We start from the raw sequence: 27,160 nt of genomic DNA, 5'->3' as shown, positions 1-27,160 counted from the left end.
TTCCCCTCTTTTTCCGCCCCCCCCCCCCTTTTGCTCAGAATTCCCGGAGCGCTGCTTCCCTCTGGCGGCGCCGCCTCCCGGGCTTGCGGGGCCAACGCGGGGGGCTCCGGGGGTCCGGGAGGGGAGAAGGGCCCTTTGCGGGCAGCGGGCGGGGGGCTGCTCTGGGGGGGCTGCCTGGCTGCTCATGCCAAAGGGGACAAAGCGCGGGGGGGGGGGGGGGGCTGCGGAGTCCGGGGGGGTCTGAGGGGTCCAGGGGGGTCTGCGGGGTGCGGGGTCTGCGGGGTCCGGGGGGGTGTCTGCGGGGTCCGGGGGGTCTCCGGGGTCCGGGGGGTCTGAGAGGGTCTGCGGGGTCCGGGGGGGTCTCCGGGGTCCGGGGAGTCTGTGGGGTCTGAGAGGGTCTGCGGGGTCCGGGGGGGTGGCGGTCTGCGGGGTCCGGGGGGTCTGTGGGGTCTGGGAGGGTCTGCGGGGTCCGGGGGGTCTCCGGGGTCCGGGGGGTCTGGGAGGATCTGCGGGGTCCGGGGGGTCTGCGGGGTCCGGGAGGCAGGCGTGGGAAGGTTTTGGGGGACCCCGCTTGGATTTCCCGCCGCAGCCGCTGCCCGTCGGTGCAGGCAGGGCTGGGACAGGGCAGGTCCCGGCCCGTTCTCCGCTTCCCGAGGCCGGGGAGGGGCGGACACCGGGAGCCCGATCCCGAGCCCCCCACGTGTCTCCCCCACACCAGGACTACAGCTCCCAAGAGGCTCCGCGGGGCAGCGGCAGCCAATGGGAAGCGGCGTTGCTCCTCCAGCCGGCCGCCGCGGGGCATGCCGGGAGCTGTAGGCGTCCCGGCAGAGCGACGGGAGCGGCGGAACTACACATCCCAGAATGCCGCGCGGGAGCAGGACCAATCAGGAGCGAGAGTCTTGGCGCGGCGCGCAGGCGCGCTGGGGGCGGGAGGCCGCGGATTCATGTGGAGGTCAGGGGCGCTGCGGGAGCGGAGCGGGGGGCGCGGTACGTCCGGGACCGGGACTGGGACCGGGACCGGGTTCCAGGCCCCAGGCCCAGGCCCCCGAGCTGCGGCCTGCGGGCGGGAGCGGGGCCTGGGCTCACGGGCCGCCTGCCCGGGGGGCGAGAGGCCCTGGGGGGAGCGGCAGGCCCGGCAGGCCCGGCAGGGGAGGTGCGGGAGGCCCGGCAGGCCCGGCGGGGGAGGTGCGGGGAGCGGGAGGCGGCTGGGCCGTGCTGGAGGTGCCGAGGGTTCGCAGCGGGGGGGTCCGGGTGGTATCAAGGGGTTGGGGGGAGCTGTGGTGTGTGTGTGGGGGGGGGTGTCCCTAGAACCGTGGGGGTGCTGCGGGGTCTCGGGGGGTGCTGGAGGGAGGGCAGGGCTGGGGGACGCGCCCCCGTGCACGGAGGGGTAATCCTGGGCTCTGCAGGCTGCTGCAGCCGGGAAGGCCCCGGCTTTAACAAGCTCCTGGGTTTGTTTTGTGGGGTTGTTTGTTTGTTTGTTTTTTTCTTTCAGGAGGGACTTTTTAAAGGGGCTGGAAGTGAACGTGTGAAATGGCTGCGAAGGTGTTTGAGAGCCTTGGGAAGCTGGGCCTGGGCTTGGCTGTTGCAGGTGGAGTTGTCAATTCTGCTCTTTACAACGGTGAGTGGGAGAAGCTGAGCTCTCCCTTCCTGTCTTTTTGTTCCGCTCTGCGCTTGTGCTGCTAATGGCATTGGGGGAAAATGGACACAAAGCCTGTGTTCACCTCGTGTGTTGCACAAGGAAGAGATGTGGAAGGTCTTTTGTTAGTGATCTGCTGCCCCTGGGAGCAGATGGGGGAGCAGGAGTCACGGCTGCATCTTCTCTTGGCCTCCTTGCTCCAAATGATCCCGTTCACTTCCCTGCTCTCCTGTAGCAAAAGGCTTTAACTGCCCCTGTTCCCAGAGGAGGTTTTGGTGCTGTGCAGGTAGGATGGATGGCAGTGGTGAAACCATGCTTGAGGTGCTGTTTTCCTCTCTAGTTGATGCAGGCCACAGAGCTGTCATCTTTGACCGGTTCCGTGGGGTGCAGGACACAGTGGTAGGAGAAGGGACCCACTTCCTCATCCCCTGGGTGCAGAAACCCATCATCTTCGACTGCCGCTCCCGCCCCCGGAACATTCCTGTCATCACTGGCAGCAAAGGTGAGTGCTTGGACCTGGAGACCACCAGGGAACCAGATGCTCTGGTGATGATTTTTCTTCGGGATGTAGAGATTCCACGTGTCCCGAGTCCGTTTTGGCATAGAGTCAGGAATGGTTTGATCTGACTCGTTTTAGAACAGATGAGGGGACCTTCCTTCAGCCTGTAAATTGTGTCTTTAAACATCAAGTCTGTGTCCCTGCAGAAGGGCAAGTAATTCCCTGCACTGCAAAGAAATGGAAGCATAAATCTTATCCTAAGGAGGATTTGGATCCCAAGGTGAAAGGGGAAGGAAAAATAACTGTTTTCTGCTGGCAAAAAGAAGTCTGGATGAGCAGCTCTCCTGTGAGGACAGAATGAGGGAGTTGGGGTGTTCAGGCTGGAGAAGAGAAGGCTCCAGGGAGAGCTTAGAGCACCTTCCAGTGCCTGAAGGGGCTCCAGGAAAGATGGGGAGGGGCTTGGGACAAGGGCAGGAGGGATGGGATGAGGGGGATGGATGAAAACTGGAAGAGGGAGATTCAGGTGAGACATGATGAGGAAATTCTTCCCTGTGAGGGTGGTGAGAGCCTGGCCCAGGCTGCCCAGGGAAGCTGTGGCTGCCCCATCCCTGGCAGTGTTGAAGGGCAGGTTGGATGGGGCTTGGAGCAGCCTGGGCTGGTGGGAGGTGTCCCTGCCCATGCAGGGGGTTGGACTGGATGATCTTTGAGGTACTTTCCAGCCCAAACCATTCCATGATTCTGTGATTACTCTTATCCTAAGGAGGATTTGGATCCCAAGGTAAAAGGGGCAGTAAAAACATCTCTTCTCTGCTGGCAAAAAGAAGCCTGGATGTTTATGCTTTCTCATCCAGTTGCCCTGGAGAGGACAGCTTCAGGGTCTCTCCTGCCTCTGTGCCACTAACCTGTGACTCTTCTCCAGATCTGCAGAACGTGAACATCACGTTGCGGATCCTGTTCAGACCAGTGACCGCCCAGTTACCGCGGATTTTCACCAGTATTGGAGAGGACTATGATGAGCGTGTCCTGCCCTCGATCACAACTGAAATCCTCAAGTCTGTTGTGGTAAGAGCAGCCTGAGAACTGCTGGGATCTGCCAGGCATCCATCTTTCCTCTTTTCATCAGTGAGGGAAATGTCATGCCTCAGGTTCAGGCTTTTCTTTCTGCTCTCACGGGCCATCTAGTAAAGTTAATTGGAGCTTCACTAATTGTTTCTTGGTCATTCTGACTTGATTCACCTTGGATGATCTCTGGGTGGAAAGAGATTTCTTTGTTACCTGCTCTCAGCTGTTGGCTCTGCTCTTCAGGCTGGGAGTTGCAGTCATGGCACTGGGATTTTCACTTCTATAATCTTAGATTTCAGCTTCTCTCCATTTTCGGAAGCATTCCCTGGGGGGACTGCCAAAGAATCACTAACCATGTAGCCCAGTTGTGTGCTTTTTATGTTAAATGCTCAACTGGACAAGACAACCTCCTCTCCAGCTCACACTGACATTCCCAGTCATTCAGTCCTTCTCTTAAATGCCTGGGCAGCTCAGTCTTCACTAACTTTGGGAAGATAACTGGATTAACTCTGAGGCTTCTGGGGCAGAGGCATGTGGAGAATCTACCCCTTCTTGGAGCTTTCTTCTCACTGTTGCCCACCCTGATTCCAGGCTCGCTTTGATGCTGGAGAACTGATCACTCAGAGAGAGCTGGTTTCAAGGCAAGTTAGTGAAGATCTCACAGAGAGAGCAGCAACCTTTGGGCTCATTCTGGATGACGTGTCTTTGGTAAGAGTTTTCCCTCTTTGCTTTTTCTCTTTGGAGCATTTCCAGCTCAGAGCAGTAAAGAAGAGACTTGTTGGGTGGCCAGAGAAGGGTGGGTTGGAAGTTTGGACATGTGGGTTGTGTTCGTCTGGCTGCAGTTGCACGTGATGTAGCAGTCACAGCTCCAGTCAGTACCTCTGGCTTTGTCCCTGGCCTCCTGTGACCTTCAGCAAGCCCTTGAAGGCTCTGCTGGGCTGGCTTATTCTCAGGCTCCACTGTTGCAGGGCTTGTACCCTTCAAATGAAGAGCAAATGCTTCTCGTGGTGATGGAGGGGTCTTTAGAGAAGCCTGTGGGTCCAGAAGCACCCCAACACATAGGGAGAAAGTGAGGAGGCAGTGGGAAGATGCACTTTTGATACAAAGAATCCAAAATATCCACTTTTGATACATTTCCTACAAAGTATGAGATTTGCTCCTGGCAGTTCAAGGAGGGAGCTCTCTCCTCCCCCTCTGACCTCCCTACAAGCTTTGTTAACTAAAACTGTGCTTGTACATGCACCTCTTCCTCGCTTTTTTGGGAGTTTCCTGGAAAGCCTGCTTAGAGGAAAGAGCTCTTTCATGTAGCTTTGAAGTCTTTGAAGGAAGGTGACTTTGTTGCTGCAAAACCTGAGGTTTTGATTCTTTGTTTCTGGTGCTTTCCCGTGAGCACTGAGGGAAATTCACCTTTCCCCTCTCCCATCCCCGGAGCCTGCAGCTCTCCAAACAGCCTGGGGTTAACACTCCAGTGCATGATGGAGCAGGAAGGGTGTTGGGGGGCTTGGCAGGCAGGGGAGCTTCCCTGCTGTGGGAGAGGAGTGCTGGGCCAGCGGGTGGTGGTGGCAGGAGAGCGTGGTGTGGCACTGGAGGTACTGGTGTTACTGGTCTACTGGACTGGAGTTTCATTCATTCCCCCAAGAGCTGTGTGGATTGGGGCAGTGCTGCCCTGTCCTGTCAGCCCTGCAACCTTTGCTTGATTTCTGCCCTGCAGACCCATCTCACCTTTGGCAAAGAGTTCACAGAGGCAGTGGAAATGAAGCAAGTGGCCCAGCAAGAAGCAGAGAGAGCCAGATTCATTGTGGAAAAGGTACCTTGTCCTTCTGAAAAACCTGGATGCTTCCTGGTATCTCTTTTGTGTTCTAGTTTGCAGTGAGCATCTCACTCACTCATCCAGGAGACTGGGCAGGTTGAAAAAGTCACTTAGGGTCATAATGCTGACATGGTTCTCAGCTCTGGCATAGGATTGTTGGGTAGAGAAAGCCTAAGGTTGCCTTTCTGGGTCCTTTTTGATATTAATACCATGGCACTGTCTTACTGGAGTGCTGAAGAGAAATGTCTGCACAGAGGAGGAAACAGCACAGAGGAGAGAGTGTTGGTTAGAAATGGGGTTCAGGGTGGAGATTTCCAGCCCCAGTGATCCTGCTGTTTGTGAATTTTGAGAGGGTGAGCAGAACTTTCCATGGTGTTTGATATCATGGGGACAGGGGCCTGTGTCCCAGGAGTGCCACTACCTGCCTGCAGGATCACATAATCTGGGATTAACCTGGGAACTCGGGGAGCATCCCCAGAAATGATTTCATGTGGAAGTGCCCTGGTCCAGCTGAGAACACAGGCCTAGGAAGGCTGGAGGAACAGGCAGCTACACCCAGAGTTAATCCAGTGGATGCAGTAAGATACATGTAATCAGCCAGGATGATTAAATAGTAGAAGTGTTTATCTGACCTGGTTTTAACTCAGCTGAAGTTCTCAAATCTTTCATGGACAGTTTTCCACCAGGAGTGCCCATAGGTGGGTTAATGTTTCATGAGTGATAAGGCAATTTTGAGTTTATTTCTCAACTTTTTTTTTTTTTTTCCTCACAGTAGGCAGAAAAACAGTCTGACAGTATATAGCATTAAAATAAAATCACCTTCTGTCTTAGCTCTCCTACTGGGGAAAAGAACAGTAGGGTGATGAAGTGGGAATTTATGTTTGAAACATGGCAGTAGGATCTGGGGAGGGGCTTTTCACCAGAGAGGGTAGTGAGAGGACAAGTTGTAATGTGTTTAAGCTGAAAGAGGGGAGATTTAGGTTAGACATCAGGAGGAAATTCTTCACCATGAGGGTAGGAAGGCACTGGAATAGGTTGCCCTGAGACATCGTGGCTGCCCCCTCCCTGGAGGTGTTGAAGGCCAGGTTGGATGAGGCTTGTGCAGCCTGGTTTGGTGGAGGTGTCTCTGCTCACAGCAGGGAGGTTGGAACCTGATGATCCTGAAGGTCCCTGCCAGCCTTCCCCATTCTGTGACCTCCCTTTCGCTCTTGTTTTCTCTGCGCCTTATTCCCCTTCTCATCTGTTCCCTTCCAGGCTGAGCAGCAGAAGAAAGCAGCTGTCATTTCTGCTGAGGGAGACTCGAAAGCAGCTGAGCTGATTGCCAACTCTCTGGCCACGGCAGGGGATGGTTTGATCGAGCTGCGCAAGCTGGAGGCAGCCGAGGACATCGCCTACCAGCTCTCGCGGTCCCGCAACATCACCTACCTGCCCTCGGGACAGTCCGTGCTGCTCCAGCTGCCCCAGTGAGCCCTGCAGCCGTAGCTAGCTAGCCTGACCACCTCCACCCACCAGATCAGCCCTTTTCCAAAAGAATCTTTGTGATTTCCTGATTGATAAAAGCAGAGAAGATTTCAAAATCCACCCTTTTTTTTTTTTTTCTTTTTTTGAATTCCTAATCAAATAAACCTGAACACAGACCTGCATTCCTCCCGTCTGCGGTCAGAGCTGTGGCTCCACTGACCAGTAAGCTAGGTTTTGAGAATTGCCCCTTTCCAGGCAGTTTGAGCAACAGGAGCAGAGTTTACATCTGTTCCCTCCTGGGATAAACATGTAGCCCAGGTGTCTCCCTGAGCCCAGGAGAGCTGGATCCATCCGGTCTCACAGCGATGCTTCCGTGCCTTTAGGCTGGCTGAGCCAAGGTCCTCACAGACTTGCAGATCCTGGACTGTGGAACAGGGACACTTGGAGCTCACTCCTCAGCCAAGCCAGTCTTCTTCAAGTGTCAGCTGAGAGTAAGAGGACATCTCAGCCATGAGGACAGTGGCTCTGCTGTGCCCCTGTGAACATTGGCACTGACAGCTGGAGGCACAGGTGGAGTGAATCGCCGCTGGGGGTGAGACTAGCAGAGATCCACGTCATGCAGCAGGTGGAGTTCAGGCATGGAGGAGATAGTTCCACTGCAGGAAATAACTTCTCAGGTGCATGATGGCAATGGGACATCTCTACTTCTCCCCCTGCTGCCACACACTGATTTGTTGGCTGCCAGGTGCCTGGTTGTGCAGCGTTGAGTTTTTCATCAAGGTCAGTAGAAGTGGCTCTTGGCCTGTCACAAAAGAGCTCCTGGGACACAGGAGGGAGGACTCTGTGCTCCCAGCTCAGGCAGCCAGAGGTGGGCAGAATTCTCTTGTTACATCAGTGCTTTTTTATTTAGGGAACCTGAATCGTGAGGAGGATGTGATGGGTTTGAGATTGTATAGCCAGCCTTCAATAAATGTCACAGTCCCAAATGTAGTCGTGTGGGGTTGTTTGGTTGGTTTTTGATACCTCAGAAGAATGAGGGTTGGGTCAGTGGAGCAAGACATCTCATGCTGGTGCTAGGTAATGGGGATATAAGTCACTTAGCACAGGCAGGTGGGTCTTGCTCCTGACAAAAGCTTGAAATACGATTCTTAGGCAGAGTTCCTGCAACAAGATAAGCCTGGGAGTATCTTGAGGTTATTGTGAGGGCTTTTAATTGCTTTCTTTGCAGAGTTCAGGCTGTCACTTACTGCATGTACATGCTTTATCCGGGGTGTCTTTGATGCAACACTGAGCTGTTGGGAAGGAACTGGGTGTGTGCTGGACCAGGGACAGCCTGCAGGGAGCCTGAAATCTGCCAGAAGGTACCAGCCTGGCACACCCACCCCATCCTGCAGACAGGGGGCTTGTAGTGTTACCCCTGAGAAACACTCTGGGGAGGCTGTCCTCACTGCCCTGGGGCTGCAGAGCCCTCAGGAAAGCTGCAGTGGCTGCTGGGCTCTTTGAGTCCCAGGCTCTTTCTTTGGGTGGTTGCCCTCTCCTCTGGTGAAGTGCAAAGACTCTCCTGCTTTTTCTTCCAGGCAGAGAACACTCTTGCAGTGATGAGGTGCCTGAGCTTGCAAAATATTTTAAGCAGCTGAGCAGTCAGGTCCGTAACTCCTAAATAACTTCCAGACTTCTTCCCCTGCCAGTCTTTTTGTTCTTTATTCTCCTGGTTTACCACTTCAGACACTTCTAAGGAAGCTTCCACTTTTCCCCCAAGGCTTCTTTTAAAGCCCCTTCAGCATTTCCTGCGTTTCCCTCCCTTGGTTTCGTGCACCAGGTGTTGGGCTCAGAGCAGTGTGGCTGAAATCCCCTCTCAGCTCCTGTGGCTCTGCATTACCTCTCCCTCCAGTTCTGCCCTTTCAGTGGAGCGTGGAGTGTTTCCTGCTGCTTTTTGCTGTTAGTCTCTCTGGAGGAGGTGTCCGAGGCTCTAACAGTGGCCTCTGGGGCTGATTAATCACCATTTCCTTTGCTTTTTGGTGTAATTCTTTTTACAAATGTTCCCTGGCTGTTAACTGCCCCTTTACCCCTGCTCTGCCTCACTTAATGCCTAAAGCTGCCATGAACTCATCAGACTTCAAAGCTGCTCTTGAAGCTGGAGCTGCCTCGGTGTGTTCCAGCTGAACCCCTTGTTTATATTGTGTTTATAGCTGCTCTTCAACCTTCTCAACCACATGGTCTGGCTGGCTCCAGATGGGAAGGGTGACCCTAAAATCAGGATGTGGTTTTGTGTGGGCTGCACAGGGATAATGAGTGAGGGAACAACCTTCTGCTTGCTGGACAGATGCTGCTGTGAGCAGCAGTGAGTGAGCACTGCCTGGCATCCTCTGCCAAACTTCTCAGGTGCTGCCAGACTCCTTGATATAATAAAAAGTCCAGATTGTGTGGTGAAGGTCTGGCCTGCCTGGCATTCCTGGCTGAGGCTGGACTGGAGGGAGCAGAGAACTTTGCTTCCCAGGATGCTGGCACTGGCCTGGCAACGTTTGGGAGGTTGTTGGCAGGGTGTGAGCACTCGCTTTCAGTGCTCTGCTTGTCAGGGCAACAGAAAGAGCTCGGGGCTTGGGTAGCAGGAAGGCAGGCTGCCCTGGCTGCTCCCACAAACAGGCCGTCCCCACCCTCTGGCATTTCCAACCTTGTTGTTTTTCGTCATCCAGGAGCAAAAACTTGCTTGTGAAAGTGGAGTGCAGCCTGGGGTGGAGAAATGAGAGAGAGGGTCAAGGCATGTGGCTTTGTACTGAGGGCAGAGAGGGGACTTTCGTTGTGCAGGTCCCTGTCTGTCCCCGCAAGGACCCTGTGTCGATCAGCCTGGTGTCCTGAGCCTGTCACCTGCTGCTCTTCTGGCTCCCAGCCACGGGGCAGAGCTACTGCAAAGGCTCTTTGCAACTCTCACGCGTCCAAGGGTGCTGGAGATGCTCCAGCAATGGCAGATCTTCCCCCTTCAGCCTGTCCTTGGAGGCAGCAAAGGGCCTGTCATGTGCCCATGCCTGGAGGAGCAACCACTGTGGCACACTACTCCATGACCACCACCTGCCACACCTTTTGGGTAGGACACTTCAGCCCGAGGTAAGCTGGGATCACAGGTGGGAAGCGGTGGGATGATACCACTTCAAGGGAGGTGGAGAAACTTCAGGTATGTTTCTGTGAACAGAAAAGCCAGTGGACTCCTGCTCTGGCTGTTGGGCCTGGATTCCCACAGTCTGAAATGAAGTCTGGCTGACTGAAGGACTTCCTGCAGTTACGCCAGTTCTCAGTTGTGTTGGGATTTCTGCAGCTCAGTAGGAACTGCAGCCATGCTAAAGCTTTAGCTTTGGGGAGGGGAAGGCTTTCTGTGGTCAGTCGTTCTTCATTTTGCCACCTATTTCCACAAATTGGTGCTTTTACTGTATTTGACAACATCTAATCTCCTATTAAATTACTTAGAAATTCATTTGCTCCAGGGGTCGTTTTGTGGGTGAGGCTGTAGCTTTGCTGTTGACCACGAAGGATGCTGGTGAAGAAGTCACCTTTTCCAGAAGGGAAGATGAAGGCAAACAGGAAAGGTCACCTTTTCCAGAAGGGAAGGTGAAGGCAAACAGGAGATGTGGAGCCAAACAGCCAGGCTGCTCTCCCACCAGATGGCAGCAGCAATTCTGCTTGCTCCCCGGGAAAGGTAGCAGAGACCAAAGGGTGTCCGTCAGCCTCTGGTGGGGACAGATGAGTGGGGAGGTCACCCTGCCCTGGGCAGGGGACACAAGGACTGGGCTGTGGACAAGAGCAAACACAATAGCACAGTCTCCAGGTGAGGATGAGAAAGCACCAGCTGGCACAGGAGTGGGCTGACGGCAGTACCAGGTTCAGTCCCTGTGCCAGGCTGCCCTGGTACACCTCTGAGGCACATTCTGCCCTGCTGAGCAGCTCCAGCCCCAGGTTTAACTCCTCTAGCCTAAGGCAGCATCCCCTGCAGCAGTTGGGCCAGCCCTCTAGCTTCACTGAGACCAGCCAAACAAGCTTTTGTTCATGATAAACAAACAGGAAACTGCCTGATTTCCTTTGTGTGTTCACCCTCTCTCTCTCTGGTGCTCTTTCTACCTGTTTAATAGATAACCAGCCTACCTGACTTGTGAAGAGGGGCAGAAAGCAACCACACGGACAGGCACTCTGGAGCATCTGTAATTTGCAGCATTCCATGGAAATGGGCATCTATCTGCTCCCTAACAGCCATGGATGCACCAGGGCTGAAGCCTCTCCAGGTAAGGGTTTGTGATAATCTGTACCCTGCAGCAAGCTGGCAGCATGTCTGAAGTGGTGAGAGCAAGGGATAGGGAGGAGTTTCCTTATTGCTTCCTTTGTGCTGTTTATATCCAAGTGGATCTAGCAGAAAATGCCTGTCCTGAAACACAGAGGATGTGGTGGGGGGGGTGTGTGGAGGGAGAAAGATCTTGTGGAAACGGGTAGGAAATGTCCTAAGACAGGCTGGAGCTCAGCTTGGCTGGCAGATGGGGAGCAACTCTTAGTGCCAAATTTTGTTTAATTATCCCTTGCCTGGCACTAGGCAGCACTGGGGGCTGAGATGTTCCTTGTGTGCCTGTTTTTCATCAGCACAACTGCACTGACTTCAGTAAGTCCTGATTTACACTAGTAGATCAGGTTTACTCTGGGATGACTTGACTTGTGCTTTCATCTTCTACTTGGTGAAGTAGGGGAGGACTGTCCCAGGGAGAGAGAAATCAGTGATGGGGGACATGAAGTCTACTCTAGCTAGAGGATGGAGAACAAACTTCCAGAGGAAGTGAAGGAGCTGATGTCTTCAGAAAAATGCGGTAGAGAATTCTTTTAGCCATCCTGAGTTCACTTTCCCCATCCATAGAAGGTAATAAAAGATCTAAGGGGAAAGAACCTGGTGGAGCAGGCATCCAGTTCTTGCTGAACACATCCCCGGGAAGGAGAGGAAATAGAGAGGCTGGGAAGCTCCCATGGGAGGCTAAGCTCAACTGTCTAAACAGCATTTGGGGTTCCCCACTGTGGATCTACTGATCCAAAGCAAGTCAGAAACCTGCAGTGATTTATCCTGGATCTGACAAGGCAAAGCTGTACATGGGAAGTTGTGTCTGAGCACCAGGAGGGCAGTGCAGAAGGTGGAGTCAGTGGGAAACACCAGCTGCAAGATGTGTTGCCTGTGCTGCTAGGAGCAGGAAGGGCAGGAGGAGGCTAGGAAAGAGGGTGTGCAGGATGCCTCTGAAGCAGTAGTTAAAAATACTCAAGAGAGGCAAGAACAGGAAGGATGCAGAGGTTAAGCCTGAATAAGGTGAGTGTCCCAGAGACATGACTTCAAACGCCACTTTCAGGAGTATAAGTCTTGCAGTGCCCCTTCTGCAAAGCTGATAAAACCAGATCTGGTGCAGCTTTGTTTCTGTCCCTTACAGCATCTTCCTCCCCAGCTTTTTTTTTTGGCTGTTTTTCCAACCCAGAGGGAGGCTTCCACACAAAAAGGTAGACTGGAAGATTGGGGTTCTGGGAGTTTCCCTCACTCCCATCCTGCTCTTGTCCAACTACCATATCCCAGAATCTGTATTTTACTTCATTTATTTTTTTTTTTTTAAAAGAAGGCACAAAACCAAGATTCCCCACAGATAACTTTATTTTTTGTGGCATGATTTTTACGTAGAGGCTGATGGCTCTGATCATACAGTCACGTTAAACACCCTGCCCCCAGTACCCCAAAGTTTACAACCCACCCATGCATCTGCCAGACTTCTCTGTTAAAAAACTCTGTCACTGCTGCCCAACCCAGGCTGAGTTCAAGCCCTCAGTGCACCAGACCTTCAGCACCTAGGTGCTTGCTCTGCAGCACTAAAACACTTGTCAGGAAGAGCTGAGTGTGTTTTCTCAGAAGGGCAGAGTTAAAGATACTGGTACCACCAGTGAGCACCTCAGTCTGCAGTTGTGCTTCTCAGGTGTTTAGTCTGCCTGTACCCTCCTGCTGCCCTGAAGGTCTTATCTTGGGCACAAGGACATGCTGGTGGGTGTTAGCTCTGCAATATGATTTGGAGGCAGTTAATCTTTAATTGTAGCCTCACACTGAACTAGTAAAGGAGAAGAGAGAATGGGAACAGGAATTTCCTCTGCTTGAACTTCTACTTTGCTCTGTATAGTCTCAAAGCCCAGCACCTCTGCACTCAGTGGTGGTGGTTCCCTCAGACAGTGCAAGGCTTCCTGTGACAAGAGCTAGCAGGAAAACCCCTTTGTTTTCCTTTTGCTTCCTTTCCCATTGCTTGAGAGGATCCTGGATCCTGCAGGACATAGCAGGATACCTAAAAGATAAAGCATTAATCCCGAGAGTAAACTGGGTGGGTTGCAGACCAGGTCAGCAAGGTGTCAGCACCCTCTTCGTGCCTCAGTTTATCTCATCACCCTTGGCTTGTTTTCCTAGTGGGGCAGGGCCTGTTCTTTGCAGGGTCCTTGAGCAGCACCCGGCTTCAAGGGCCCTTCTCCCTCGGGGAAAGAGTCCCAGATTTCCCTCTCACAAGGTCCTCAGTGTCACATCATGCCTAGTTCAGGCTGTTCCCAAAACAGAAATGTTATGATGTGGAGGCCTCAGCAAAATATCAAGCATGCAGAGAAAGGCTTGTGCTGTTCTCCTTAGCCCTGCTTAGTGCCAGCCCTGCCACCAGCACTAACAACCCACCAAAAGTCACCTCTGACTGTGGGAAGGCAGGTAGGACTGCAGGAAGGCAAGGCAGCCCATCTCCCTGTTGACCAGAAAAAAAAGAGGGCTAGAAGAGCTGGTTCCCTGGTTGAAATGATGACAGCAGGAGTCTGGATGAAGCAGAGAGGCACTGCTGTGGGGCAAAGCCAAGAACTCCTGCAACTGGGCCCCATCTCCCAGCAGCACAGCTCATGGGGTCTGCAGGCCCCAGACTGAGCAGATATCTCCCTTACTAAAGGATTCCAGCCCTGCTTTGCTGCCTGAAAGCCACAGAAAATAACCAGAGCAGATGGCTCAGGGATTGCCCAGAACACCCAGCTTTGCAAAACCAAGAAGCCTGCCCACACCACAGGAAAATTAACTGATAAAAGTAAGAATTCACTTCTGTTTTATTTCCTCCCCCCCAAACTATTCTGCAGCTGGTGCTAGTGGTTATCCCCACCACAGAGCTACCTGCACCTCAACAATATTCTTACTTGTTAAGTTTGCTTTCTCAGCAAATCTAGAACATCTAGGCCTCTAGAACAAACAGTGAGGCAACACTGTGCTCTGCTGTGTCTGCAGCCCCTGGCCCAGCAAATTCTCATACTTTTATTGTACTTTTCATTCTGAAAGGTCCTAAGCTGCTTAGTAGAAAAAAAAATGACCTGGTTTCTAGGGAGGAACAATGTTACCTACTGCTGTATTGCTGCTACTTCTGGAGTGAGCTGCAAAGAGCTCCTTGCTGAACCACCACAGCACTTTAGGGAGGAAATGAAGATCTGTGTCACCTGTCCCTGACACAGTGAGGAGGACACACGAGGGCGTTTCCCACACTGGTTATACTCCAGAGAGAAGGGAAATGCCAGAGAGAGGGGTCACAGGAGCCACAGCATCTTCCTGAGCAGGGAACAAGATGCAGAAAGTTGCCTCTAGAAGTTATACAGCAGTGTGAAGGGAAAGCAGAGATGACAGCAGAGGAATCAGGGTTGATAAGGATCTGTGGCTGCCAGGCAGGTGTGTGCTGGGGAGCAGATCATGTGCAAGCAGAGGTGTGGGACTGTTGCTGCCTTTTGTTTGTTTCCCTCTACCTGGCCGACATGTCCTGTCATGTCAAAAGCTAGATCAAAGAGAGGGATGCAAACAGCTAAAACAGGCTTCCTTGTGGGAACAAGGCTGAGTGCCACAGCCAGCCTCTCAGCTGGATCCCTGGGAGCAGCACAAGGAGCTGTTACCCTCCAGTAGCCAGAGACCCCAGGAAGGAGGCCTGCTGGGTGCCCTGGGCATCCAGGAGCCAAACCACCCAGCGTGGCTAGGAAGAGTTCAGTCTCCTCTGCAACTGTCCCTTCCCTTGGCCACTGGTGATGGGCCATGAGGACACATGCTTTGGTTTTGTCATGTCAGAAGCCCTTCAGAGTTGATGGATATTTGCACTTGGCCCCCGATTTATTTCTTTTTTAAACGTTCTCTTTGCAGAGACGTGGTGGCCCCTGAGAAAGAGAGACTTAACACTTTTGATCTCTACACAGCTCTTATTTGGGGAGAATGAGATAACCCTTGCTGACATCATCTGAAGCTGAGTGTGCAAAGCATCAGGAAAGGCCCCTGCAATTGTCCCTGCATGAGGGAACCTCATGCTGCAGAAAGCCAGGTTTGAAAAGCACAGACTGCATCAGAGGGAATAACAGAACAGCCTGGGAGACCAAATGCTCTCCTCACATGCTGGAGGGAGAGATCATGAAGACTCTGGTCTGCTCTTGTCCCATGGACTGAACATCAGCAGTGGCTTTGCCTCTGTGGATGTTGAAATAGTTGATGGCTTCACTCCTCACCTGTGCTCCTTTGGACAAGAGCACCCACTGTTTTGCACCAGCTCTCAGTTGTTTCTCTGCTGAAATCCCACATTTAGAAGAGGGGCTCTGCCACTCATTGCTGTCTTGTCCATTCACCTCCCAAGAAAAAGCTCCCCAGCATTTTGATTCCTGCCCTTTTCAAGGCAGGAAATTGTACTACAAGGCACCCCTTTCACACACCCCTTTCACACACACACAGTTCACCACCAGCAGTGCCACATCCCCTGACATCCTCTCTTTTTCTCAAGAAGCTGCATTGCAAAAGGGTGTTGAGCTGAGATGGAGCAATGCCCATGCCCTCAATCCCCAGGGCTTCCTCTGGCTACCCCTTCCCTCCCAAGCTGTACATGACCCAGCAGAGATGAGAACAGCCTGGGGCCTGCTCTGAACTGGGCCAGCCAGTAACAGCTCCCATGGGACTGGTCAGAGCAAAGTGCTCCCTGCTCAGCTCCTTTCCCATGCCCCCACAGAAGGAGTTGCTGGGGCAAGGAAGAAATCTGACAACATCATTCTGATTCCACCACGGGGCTTCCCCAGCCTTGGTTGCCCCCTTTATTTGATCCTGAACTTCAACTCTGAAAGCCTCAAGCCCTGTGCTGCACAGGGAGCTCAAACCTGGGTTTAATGTTCAATAATCAAGAGCAGCTCAAACACACTGGTATGTAACATTACATTTCAGGGGGGGAAGGTGTATAGATTATTTTTTTTTTTTTTGCAGAACCTCAAATCAAGTGTCCTACAGTTAAGAGGAGGAATTTACAGCAGACAAAGCAGATGAGGTCACAAACCACAGGTAGAGAAGGGACTGTAGAGTAATGGATTTAAAAAAAGAGGGATTACAGTAGGAACACAAATCTGAGAATGGGCAAGTGGGAGCCAATGATCCGTGGCACAAGAGATGCCTGAAGTCCCGGGGAAGCAGCAACTGAAAAGGCTAGCAGCAGGGCTCATACCCTTCCCTCTTTTTCTGTTTCTGCTCCTCTTGCTAATTCTTTTACGGCTGCCAAACCCAAACCACAGCACTGCTCTTCCCTCCTACACAGTGCTCAGCAGTGGTTTTCAGGGCTATGGAGGTGGTACCACTGCAAAACGCTGTGCCAGCCTGGAAAGCAGCAGCCCTGCCCGACCCTCCCCACAGCCTTTGATGAGCCCCACACCTGCCGCCAGCAGGGAGCTCTACCAACCAAGAATATATTTTCACTTCTTGTCACCTCTCCCTCATCCATCAGGCCTGGGCCCTGCAGGTGGGTGTAATCAAGAAACCACAGGCCAGATTTAAATAGTTATTAGCATTTGAAGGGGAGAGGAAGGTTTGAACAAGTGGGAGCTGGGGTTTGGCACCAGAACAGAAGTGACCGACTCCTCTGGCTACTGTAAGTCAGACAGGCCCTCAGTGTTGAGGCCTTTTTATGGTCTTACCTGGCTCCTGAGGGGCAGCTCTGTCACCCTACGCGACACGCGGCCCTTCCAAGGCGCCCGCCATCCCGAGGCGACGCGGCGCGAAGCCTTCTCCCCCGTTTACCGGTGAGGAGCGGGGCCCGCGGGGCCTGGCGCCGGCCCGCCTCCCCGCCGCGCCTCCTCCCTCAGCTGCCGGCCAGGCCATGGGGAAGGCGGCCGCGGGGCGAGGCGTGGGCCCGGGGGGGGGTGAGCCGCAGCGCTCCGCCGCGGCTTGCCCGCCTCAGCTGGCTGTAATTAGGGCGGCCTCTCTAATTACCTCAGCGGAGTAACGGTCGGTTGCGGGGGGGGGGGGGGTGAGAGCACCCGCCGGGCCCCGCGCGCCGCCTCACCTGAGCCCCGCGCATGCGCAGCCGCCCCGCGCTTCACCTGCGCAGCCTGAGGTGGTTGAAGAGGGGATGATGGGGGGGGGGGGGGCAGCGAGAGGTGCGGGCGCGCATGCGCGGTCGGGCCCCCGCTCCCCTCAGCCTATGGCGGTCCCGTTACCCCCCCCCCCCCCCCCCCCGCTTCCCTCCCCACCGACCTCCGTCCGTGCCCGCCCCGCGCGCGCTCCCGCACAGGCCCGCGCACCCCCCCCCCCCCTCCCCTCTCCCTTTTCCCGGCGCCGTAACCACCTCCTCGGGGCGCGCCCCCGCGCGCGTGCGCGGCGGCGGAGTCGCGAGACTGGCGGCGGCGGCGGCGGCGGCCACGTAGCGCTGCGGCGGCGGCGGCGGCGGGAGGGCTGAGGGGAGCGGGAGCCGCGTCCGCTCCGGCGGGGCCTGGGCCGCCCCCCCCTCCCCCAGGCCAGCGTCTTGACTCGAGCGCCGCGGCTGAGGGGGCCGAGCGGAGGGGAGAGAGCGGAGAGGGAGGGCCCCGGCCGCCCTGCCCTCCGCCCTCCCGCCTCGCCTCCTCCACCCGCCCTCCGCCGCCTCGCCGGTGCACCCCCCACCCCCCCCCCGCCCTCCCCTCGCCGCCCGGCATGGAAGGCGGCGGGGGCGGCCCTGAGGGGATCGGCCTGGGTGAGTGTGAAACCGCCCGCTCGGCTTTGGGGATCCCCCTTTATTCCCCCCCCCCCCCTCTCTTCTCTTCGGGCCTGGCGGCAGCCGCCCAACGGCGCTAGGCCCGGCCCCGGGGGTGGGTGACGGAGGGAACCGGGCTTAGAGCCGCTTCCCGGCCTGGGAGGCTGCGGGGCTGGGAGGGGGGGGGAGGGAAGAGCCTGCAGCCCCTCGGGGGAGCGGGCAGAGCACCCCCCGGAGCGCGGGGGAGCAGCCGGGGGAGCCCGCCCCCCGGGAGGCGGGGAGCGGGCCGGGGGGCTGCGCACCCCCCTGGGAGGGGGCTGTGCCACCTGTCTGGGGGAGGGGACGGAGGGTGAGTTTGCACGAAGCGATGGGGGGGGGCGTGGGGATTAACAAACCCCGATATTGGGTGATTCTGTGCCGGCTGGGGCTGCGCTTGGCCCGTCTCTCCACACCTCCCTGCCTTTGCTTCCCGGGGGGCACGGGCAGCCCCGCTCCTGCCCCCCCTGCTCACGGGCTGGTGCCGCAGGGCACGGGCCGCGGTTGTTTGAGGAGGGTGTTAAAACACACTCGCTCCTGGGACTGGAGTTGTCACCCGGGGAGGTGAGGAGACGAAATGCTGCCTTCCCCCGCTAGCCGGCTCTGGGTCTAGGTGTGTGAGGGGAAGGCGAACACAACAACAAAAAATGAGCTGTTTTCTCTCTTCCTCAGCCTTTTTGCTTAGTTATCTTTCCTCTTCTTGCCCTCTGGACAGACGTTGTGGTATGTGCGTCCTAGGGGGCTGGTTTTTGGTTTGATTTTTAGCAACTTCGGGTCCTGGGGATGTCTTGTTAGAATGAAGAGAGATGCTTCGAGATCCTATTTCTCTGAGGTCTTAACAGTATTATGCAAGTATCTCGAATCACAGCGGAGCTGTGGCATCCCTGTGCGGTGGAAGTGATTGAAGTCAAAGCGAGGGAAGTTCTGTAGACATAAAGGATGTGAGGAATGTGCATTTTTATCTTTTCAGGGGATGACCTGAGCTGTATTGTTCTGGGAATGGCAACTGGCAAACGCTTTGTTGACAGTGGTGTGTGTGCGCGGTGAATCAAGAGGGTGATGGTGGGGTCTGTGTGTGCGGCTGAATAAAGGAGATGTGATGTGTGAGCATTTATTTGTGAAGGGTGGGCTGGCTGGTGCACCTTGATTTGTCACCCTGCTGACCCACTGCAGCTTGATTGTTGGTGTCTAGAACTTGGGTGCTCTTTTCTCTTGAGGTATCTGGGGTGTTTGAACAAAATGTGTTCTATGGATGCAGGACTGTGGGCACTGGTGTGGTTAAAAAGGCTGTGGAGTGGGAAAATCTCATAAAAACAACCTAATATCTTATTGTAACTGGTCATTTACATCCTCTACATAGACCTAGTGTTCTCATTGGTACCCACTTGAAACCCTCCATCCATCTATCCATCCATGCCTCCATCCCTACTTGAAAGCCTTTATCTACCTACCTACATGCAAGATGCATTTTTTTTTTCCTGCTTTAGAGAAAGGAATCAAGTCCTTGCAATATGGTAGTTGTGGTGAAGGGATGAAGAGTCCCATCCCTGCCCCAGGCAGCCAACACTTAAATTTAGCTGTTGATAATTCGTTTTGAGATACCAAGTAAGCTCAGTGAGTTGAGGGATAGTAATTTTGAAAGCTTTTTCAGAGAGTATGTGTTTGAAAGAAAGTGCAAAATCATGAAGACTGTTTATTTTTCTGACTAAGCAATTGCATGCAAAAAGGATGTCAGAGAATTAAGATTTTATTAATAATTTTATCCAGGATTTGTCTACTTCAGCATTTATTTGCAGTAAGTCAGATCAGTTGGAAAGATCAGTTCAGCAAACGTTTTGTGGCTTAGTATGTGTAAAAATACCTTCCAGATCTTTACATGATCCAAGGAAACTTAGTCATTATAGACAATTGTTCATTTGTTTTAAATAACTGAATTGATATTATTATTTCTTCTCCCCTCATACTGATACAGAATCTTGGATGTTTTCTGAAGGGTAAATTCTTGTTTTGTATGAATGGTTAGGTGCCTGTAGGAGTTAAATTATAAGAGCAGTTTGTCAGGCTCTATTGCAAGTGCAAGATATTGGGTTTTATTCTCCTTGCCAGAATCACAGAAGGCAGAAATTTCAGATGGAGAGGTGCAATTTCATAATCAAGATGGCAAGTATTTATATGTGCGATCAATTGGTGATAGATTAGACATACTGATCACACACCTGAAGGTGTGTGTGTGTAGGAACCACTTGGGAAGAGTCCTTGGAGTAGAAGGGCATTAAATAGGATGTTTTCAGTAAACAAGATCCCATCTTCCAGTCTTGATACCACATGCCTAATGGCAGAGGGGTGTATCAGCAGCATATTTGAGATAGGCACAGGTATATTTAAGGTGATTACAAAACTCCATGTCATCAGTGACCTATTTCTCTCCATGGCATGCTACATTATGCCTCATCAAAGAGTGAAATTCCTTCTAACCTCACAGAAAAAGAGAGAGATAATTGGGAGGAAGTACCAACTGATTGAGAAGATTGATACGTTCTCTAGAAACCTGATTCTGTGGATGATTATTCTATTAACATTTTATAACTGTTCTCTTGGTTAAATTCCTGCAGCACAGCTGATCTCTTAATGTATTGGGCTGTGAAGCTGCTCTCCCCCTGCAAGATCCAGATCTTGGCTTCTAAATGGAAGGTGAAATCAATTTCAGAGAACACAGTGTTGTTTTTTAAAACCAGTATTAATTTTATTTTTACCAAATATGTGCTGTTGGTCTTTTCAGGATCTTATGCTATCAAAGTTTGGGTTCTTTCCTCACAGGAGTTAGAAAAAAAAATGCAGATTTTGGTGGAAGTCATTTTATTATCATTAAGTTACACACTTCTAAAGATTGATGCAGTCAGTGAGCAGACACTGCCTGCAGTTGGCATCCCACTGTAATGTTCCTCAGCTGAGGAAACGTGGTTGAATTATTTTGGCTTTTTCCAAGAAGAAGAAGGTGTAGTTTTTAACCTGTTCTTTCTGTGGATCTAAATGCCTGACTTCCATCTCTTTCCCCTGTCAGTACTAGGCTTTGAAAAACTTTACAATAACTCGTGATTGTATCAAAAGTCTAAATAACTAACCTCTTTTAACTTAAGAGGTTGTTTTGTCTGGAAGTGACAAATTTTATGCCTTTATGAATATATAATAAAAATGATTTGGCCTTGAAGTTGCAAACTCTGTTTAAACACATACATTATAAGTGAGCAAAGTTATAGATCATCAAAGATGTATTAACATCTTTGCAGGATGTTAATTTTTAGTGTTTTGGGAAGTGGGGTTTGCTTGTCACTCTGAAGTAGAATTCATGTAGCTCTCCTAACTAGTGAAAGCACAACAGAGCTTCCCAGTTCAGCTGGAATACTCACTGTAGGCTACACCTCTAGCATCTGATTGCCAAATTACCTTCGCAAATGCTTCATTTTCCGAGTGATTTTAAATGGGTGATTTTAGGTTGCTCCTCCCTCCTGAAAAACAATTGCATGGGGAGTGAAACTCTGGCAGTAGCTCTGGTGCCAGCAGCTTAAACTCATTAACACGAGCAGCTTGCTTTAGTTTCCTTGACACTTTCAGACACCCTTCCCCGAGGAGGTTTCAGACCAGTAGTTTTCACTCTAGAGAAGCATTTAGCTGTGCTAAGCAACTACCCGCACTTTGTGCTCGTGTTGCTCTCTTGGTTGTGAGTTTAGAAGTTTTGAAACTTGATCCTTTCTGTGGAAAAGGGATTTTAGGAATGTAATAGGAAGGGCAGGTGGGCCTGCTCGAAGGCAGGTTGCTGAAGTCAGGCTCTGTATGAACATCTGAGACCAAACTTTTTCAAGCCAATTTCTTTCTGGCCCAGGTACTAAATAAAAAAAGTGAACAGAAAGTTTTTCAGCTGGAATTTTGGAGGAATATTTGTGGTACCTCTGCAGAGACAGATGGGCTGGTAGGATAAGGTAGTAAAGCTTTATTTTAGTTAATTTTTTTACAAGCAGAAAGTTTTCTCATTGCAAATTCGCAGACAAGCATCCATTGATCCACATACCTTCTTTTATGGGAATGTTGTACACAAAAAGTTGCAAATATTTGAGTTGGAGCACAGCTGAAACTTGCAGGTGCAGAAGGCTGCCTAGAACTTGGCTCTTCTTAGGGCTGACCAGTCTCCTGGAAGACAATAAAAATCTGTTCTGAACTCCACAGTTGTTTGCAGGTCGTGCTGATTGAAGCCCTTTTAGTGCTTATGTGATGAAAAGGGAATGATGGAATGTGTCTTAGTAGTGCTGTTTGGAGACAAGTTACATATGGTGACAACTGTGAATTTTAATGGTAGCAAGCAGATTATTTCTAATTTCTTTGCCTGATTGTTGGCAGTGGCCAGTGTCCCAACATGTAGCAAGTGGTGTCAACCAGCTGTGTCACTGTAATATTTCTGGATGTTTGCAGAACAGGAGTATTTATGTTTCCTGATTGATGCAGAGATTTTTTGCTACTTATGTTTTAAAGAAGAAACTCTTCTTGCTGCTCATCCTTCTGTAGGTTCTCTGCTTCTGTCCTTTCTAACAAGTTACATACAATGATGGCAGCTCTATCCTTAATTCCATTGACTTGCCCTGTTTTTCAGGCTAGCACATTTGAGGTGTTTTTCACAAATACTGGGGTGCTTTGCCATTTCTCAGTATATTTGGTAAGCTTTCTAACTGTAGTAAATTCTCCAAGTTGCCTGTTAAGTGACATGCACTGTGCTTAGATGTTCTAGCTGTGTGTCACCTTGAAGGACTTGCACTGAGAGGGGTTTTCCATGCACTGTGTGACACAAGGAGGCTCGACAGGATGACAATACTGGTTGTTGTGTATAGATGTGACTTCAGGAGTCTCTAGCAAGGACAGAAACATATTCTGGGAAATCTTCATTGCCTGTGTCACCTAATAGTAAAAGTGGCTGCTGAGAAACTCCAGTTTGCTTTACTGTAAATGTGCAGGTCTCGAGCCCTTCCTTCCACACTTAGGAGCTGCAGGACAAAAGCTGCTGGTCAGGATGAAGTGCTGTGCTGACTACAGGTGAAAGGTCTGAGAAAAAATTGTGTCCTGAACATAATTGCAACTTTTTTTGCCAGGGAGTTTTGTTTTAACACGTACCAGGTTGTGCTTTTCTTATTCCACCTGACCTTTCTGAATTCATTCCAGTGCTTCTGTTTTCCTGTTGGGTGTCCCCTCACCTTACTCTATTGCACTGTTTTCTACTGCCTTTTTAAAACTGGTTTCCTAAACCAGTCTGTTTTCTTTACCCTCCTTTGGATTTTCTCTAACCTGCTGATTTCCTGATGAAGGATCCCACCTTCTGCTCGTCTTGGATAGATTACCAAGCCTGCTGATGGTGCTTTAAAATCACTTAACACCATCTCTCCTGTGCCCAACTTCTATTATCCCACACTCACATTAAATTAAAGCACTTCAAATTCAGACAATGAGATGAAGTTAAAATTACCCCAATCTTTCTGAAATTCTTACCGAGATGCTATTCCCTGTCTTGCTTAGGAAGTTAAGTAGCTGTTGTTCCTTTTTCACATGTTCTCCCTCTCCTCCTGAAACCTGCTGGCTGCTAGAAAGACAAGATGTCATTGCTGAGATTTGGAATTTGGGTGGATTTGTGCACCACTGAGTAGATCCTGGAGTGGGTGCTGTGATACTTCATTCAGACCTTTTCCAAGATGCTGATTGGACTTGATACCTGTAGCTCTGACCCTGTTGTTCCTAAAGATAAATCTGTGGGTTTGCATGATACCATGTCAGTAAGGAGAAAAAACTCGGATCTAAGAATATTTTTCATAATCACTAAAAACTCATTTTGAAATGAAAGCATGAGCTACATAAAGGCAGAAGTAAATGGAGGAAAACTCATTTTTGTTACAGGTCCTTAAAAACACATTATTTTTTCAACCTCTGTTCTTCAGCAGAATCCTCAGATGTTTTCCACAAGTGTGTTCCTTCTGATTCTCTTACCATGCTATGTTATGGAAGGTGAAAGCCAGACTGCACCTGCAGAACAAATGGATTGTTTCAGGAAGCAAAATCTTGTCATGGGTGGTGCTGTTTGTGAAGCTGCCCAGTGAGCTGCTTCAGAGAACTGATCCAGCTGAATATTTATCCCCAGGAATGCTTTTTTTTTTTTTCCCCCCAGTCAGACCAATTTCCCAAGGCATCTCACCTTGCAACCATAAGAATACCAGCATTGGCATGTAAATAAGGACAGAGTGTGCTGCCTCCTCTGGCAGCCACACAGCTCAAGATCAGATTAAAATGAACAAGGCACTTTGGCCTTTACTGATAATTGTCCTCACTTTGCCCAGAGGAAATTTAAATACAAAGCAGAGATAAGATGGCCATAGCTGCATAATGAATTAGAGGAAAAAACTGGGTATAAAAAGCCACTGGGTCGGTGGGAAGAGTTATTTATGCTTGAGAACTGCAGCTGTAAAGCACGTGGAGGTTGAGCTGAGCTGTTGCTGTGGTTCAGTGGTTGGTTGATCACGCAGTGACTTGCTGAGCAGCTTTTATCTCCATGGGTAACTCTGGTGGCTTCAGGGAGAGCACTGGATGTGGTTCCTACTTGCAAAGGTAGAGTATGTGCAAACAGGAGCTCTGTTGGGGCATTGTTACTTGGTTAGCCTTTCTTAGAAGCTGATACATTTGTGTGTTGTTCAATGGGCTTTGTTAAATTATGTAAATATTATAAGAGCAAGACGGTCTGTTTTCCCAGAAGTTTACACTGGGCATCTAAAACAAACTCGGTGTGTAGTGTTTCAGGAGATTCAGGAGGTCAAAACAAGGCAGTAATTGGTGGTGGAAGATAACCCCAGTGAGTGGTTGTGCAGGGTTTGCAGGAGCGTTGTGACATTGTGCAGGGAGAAACACTCACAATGGTTCAGTTTTGGTGTTGGCACATTCAGGCTGTGTCAGCACTGGGTTACCTCAACTTCTGCTGGTGCTTTGTGTTTGCAGGAACACACGTGTCATCTCAGTGTGAGCCACAAGGTGAGCTGGCCTTGAGCCAAGCAGTGGTGGGTGATTTAATAGTTAAAAAGCTGATAGTTCTAAACCTGTAACTCTACAGGTGTGTTTTTGTGGGCAGCTTGAAATGGGGAGGGAGATGTTAAGAGAAGCCTGGGTCAGGAAAAGAAGCAACAGCTCCTTATGCTAATTCTCCATCAGCACAGCCATTCCCAGGGGTGGTGAGTCCATGGGCATCTGCCACTGGGCTGAGGGCAGTTGTGCAGCTGCTACAAGCTTTTTTGGTTGCTATGGAGGTTTTTACAAACTTGTTGCTGGCTCCAAAGTCAAAACTATCTAGTCTGTAAAGAGCTCGAAATGAAAAATGGAGAGGATCTTAAATGTATCTGTAAGGACATTCCAGTAATGAGAGGAGAACAAATGGTGTTCTAGAGAGATCAAATTCACACTTCCATGAAGCCAAAGATTTTGCTGTTTAAACTTTCTTTTTGTACTAAACACCACTCTCAGCAAAGTTCCAAAATATTTAGCAGGTTGGTTTTTTTTAAGGTAGACTGGAAATGAAACCAAACGTTTCTTAAAAACGACATTAACCTGGGACTGAGGGACTCTGTGTGTAACATCACAGCCTCAGCTCAGATGAGATGATTTTAAAGGTTCCACTGTTACAGTGTGAAAGGTGATTGAGGAGCACATTCTGTGCTGTGATGTGCAGTACAAGCTGCTCAACAAAAAGCTGTAAGCAAAAAATTGAATTATTGTAAGCAAAACATTGGTTGTGAGTTTTCTTAAACGGAAGCCTTCTGTAAAATACTCAATTTTACATGTTTCAAAGGACTCCTTCAGGGCTTGCTAGGAAAGGAGGTGAGTCTGTTCTAGATAGAAGAGTTTATTAATAATGCCAGATAGGTGCAGTCAGCTTAAACCAAGGGAAAACACCTTTATTCCAGAATAAATATCCAGGTGGAAGTTACACCTGTCAGCTTTACTGACCATTTACATATTTTGAAGCTCTCTCAGCTATCTCCTTCTACATATTCAAAGACACCGATACACATCGAGTGCCTCTCTTTCCACTCCCCCCCCCACTGTGGGAGAGGAAAAATGCTAACTTTGGGTAACAGATCTTGAAGAGAGATTTCCTTTTTGTTTTCACAGGGCTTTGTGTGCAGCTTGTATTGTTGGTGCCATCATTTGCAATCTTAAAGAAGGTAGTGATGGTTAATAGTGTCATCACTGTGACTAAAAATTGTCAGTTTAAAATCTCAGTGCAGTTTTTACTAGTTTACCAGCTAGGTGAGCAGATAATAATGAAAGCAAGAGGTTTTTAAAGCAGAGGGGAATCTGGCAAGATGAAAACTAGGCAATAAACAGTGATTTGGAACAAAGAGTGGGCTAATGGGTGAAACAATTGCCCTTCAGTAGCTGGCAGTGGGTAGTTTTGAACTTCTGGCACATGTTTTTGATGACTATACACATTTGAAGGGACAGATCATCTGTTAGTGTGGTCATAGAAAGCTTTTTTGCTTCATATGTGTCTTCAAGTTATGAAACAATTACAGAGGAGTAATTTTTGGAAGGGGTATAGATGTGAGTGGCTACTGCTAAGTGGCAACTACCTGGTTTTGCTTTAATATTGCTCTTTTTTTTTTCTTGCATTGAAAGATACAGACAAGACAACGATAGATGTGAATATAAGGAAGGTCCTAATTCAGTCTCAGGTGTATAATTTTTATAAATGTAAGTAGCAGGAAAGGCTTAAACTTTTAATCTGGGTGTATACAATGTTGCACTAGAACGTCTTTCAAGGTGGGTTTGCCAAGAAAAAGAGGAATGTTGAGGTTTATGGCTGTTATATCTAAAACTAGTGGATAGCCAAGGGAAATCCTTCAGCTTCTTGCAAAAGTTGAGGGATTATAATGCTGCTGAATTCCAAAATGGCAACTTGTGAAACTGTTTTCTCTGGAGGTAATGCTTGAAAAAAATCCAGATTCACAGTTCTGGAAATCACTGGTTTGAAAGCCTTTGTCCCTCAAACCAGATTTCTAGATCCAGCCAGATCATTAATCTGAAGAAATGGAAAAATCCTGAAGGATTTTTTATCGTAGCTTTTATGTTTTAGCTGCAGGATAGGATAGAAGGCATTTTTTTCTGGAATTGGAAATACGATCTGCTTCATTTTCCATTAGGCTGTTAAATACTTAAGAGGCAAATAGCCAGCTCCATACAGTGAAAATATGTTGCCTGCTGAGTGAGCAAGATACCTAGAATGGATTATTTAGGAACGGTCAAAAAAAAAAAACCACCCCAAAACGTGGAAGGTGGGGACAGTCCAGGTGCTAGACCTGCATCTCCAGGCTCTCCTGTGCCACCCTGTCCAGCATGCGTCTGCCTGGACCTTTCCTTTGAGGACTGGGCAGTATTTATTCACTCTCCAGTCTTTTGTTTCCCTGCCAAGACTCCCTGCAATATTCCAGTTGCTGCCAGCGTTGTTAGTTTTTATGATGTGCGTGTCAGTTTGCTGAGTTGTACCAAGACTAATCCATTGGAGACAGAGATGCCCAAATATGTGGCTCAGCTTTAATCTCACCAAAGTACAAGCCACGTCCCATTTTATC

General features: G+C 50.4%; 2 protein-coding genes and 1 long non-coding RNA gene across 6 annotated transcripts in view; all 3 read left to right on the top strand.

Annotated features, from left to right (window-relative positions):
• The first annotated feature begins 880 nt into the window (after nt 1–880).
• On the top strand, nt 881–7,458 carry PHB1 (prohibitin 1). Of its 2 annotated transcripts, none has more exons than XM_051640450.1 (7): nt 881–952; nt 1,493–1,618; nt 1,977–2,138; nt 3,055–3,197; nt 3,789–3,905; nt 4,909–5,004; nt 6,262–7,458. In XM_051640450.1, exons 2-7 carry the CDS (start codon nt 1,531–1,533, stop codon nt 6,472–6,474), a joined length of 819 nt encoding a protein of 272 aa, XP_051496410.1. In that variant the 5' UTR covers nt 881–952; nt 1,493–1,530; the 3' UTR covers nt 6,475–7,458. The 2 variants fall into 2 exon arrangements, with proteins under 2 accessions (XP_051496410.1, XP_051496411.1); XM_051640451.1 differs by having other exon boundaries at nt 932–987.
• Nucleotides 7,459–8,772: 1,314 nt separating this feature from the next.
• Nucleotides 8,773–14,721, top strand: LOC127394500 (uncharacterized). The gene is made up of 3 exons (XR_007891638.1): nt 8,773–9,570; nt 10,587–10,736; nt 14,648–14,721. It is a non-coding gene; the product is annotated as an uncharacterized LOC127394500 (long non-coding RNA).
• A 943-nt stretch (nt 14,722–15,664) lies between these two features.
• ZNF652 (zinc finger protein 652) overlaps nt 15,665–27,160 on the top strand; it is a 30,239-nt gene continuing 18,743 nt past the window's right edge. Inside the window, exon 1 of one of the 3 annotated variants that reach the window (XM_051640377.1) lies at nt 15,665–15,682. The gene's annotated coding sequence lies outside the window, so the exon portion shown is untranslated. Of the gene's footprint in view, nt 15,683–17,157; nt 17,478–18,056; nt 18,078–27,160 lie in introns of those variants that run through there. The other 2 variants (XM_051640376.1, XM_051640378.1) reach the window with 2 other exon arrangements.

This window comes from Apus apus, chromosome 25 (assembly GCF_020740795.1).
Source record: "Apus apus isolate bApuApu2 chromosome 25, bApuApu2.pri.cur, whole genome shotgun sequence".
In the NCBI taxonomy this organism is placed as follows: Eukaryota; Metazoa; Chordata; class Aves; order Apodiformes; family Apodidae; genus Apus; species Apus apus.
Note: the sequence above shows the minus strand (reverse complement) of the source record. Positions and strands in the feature narration are given on the sequence as shown.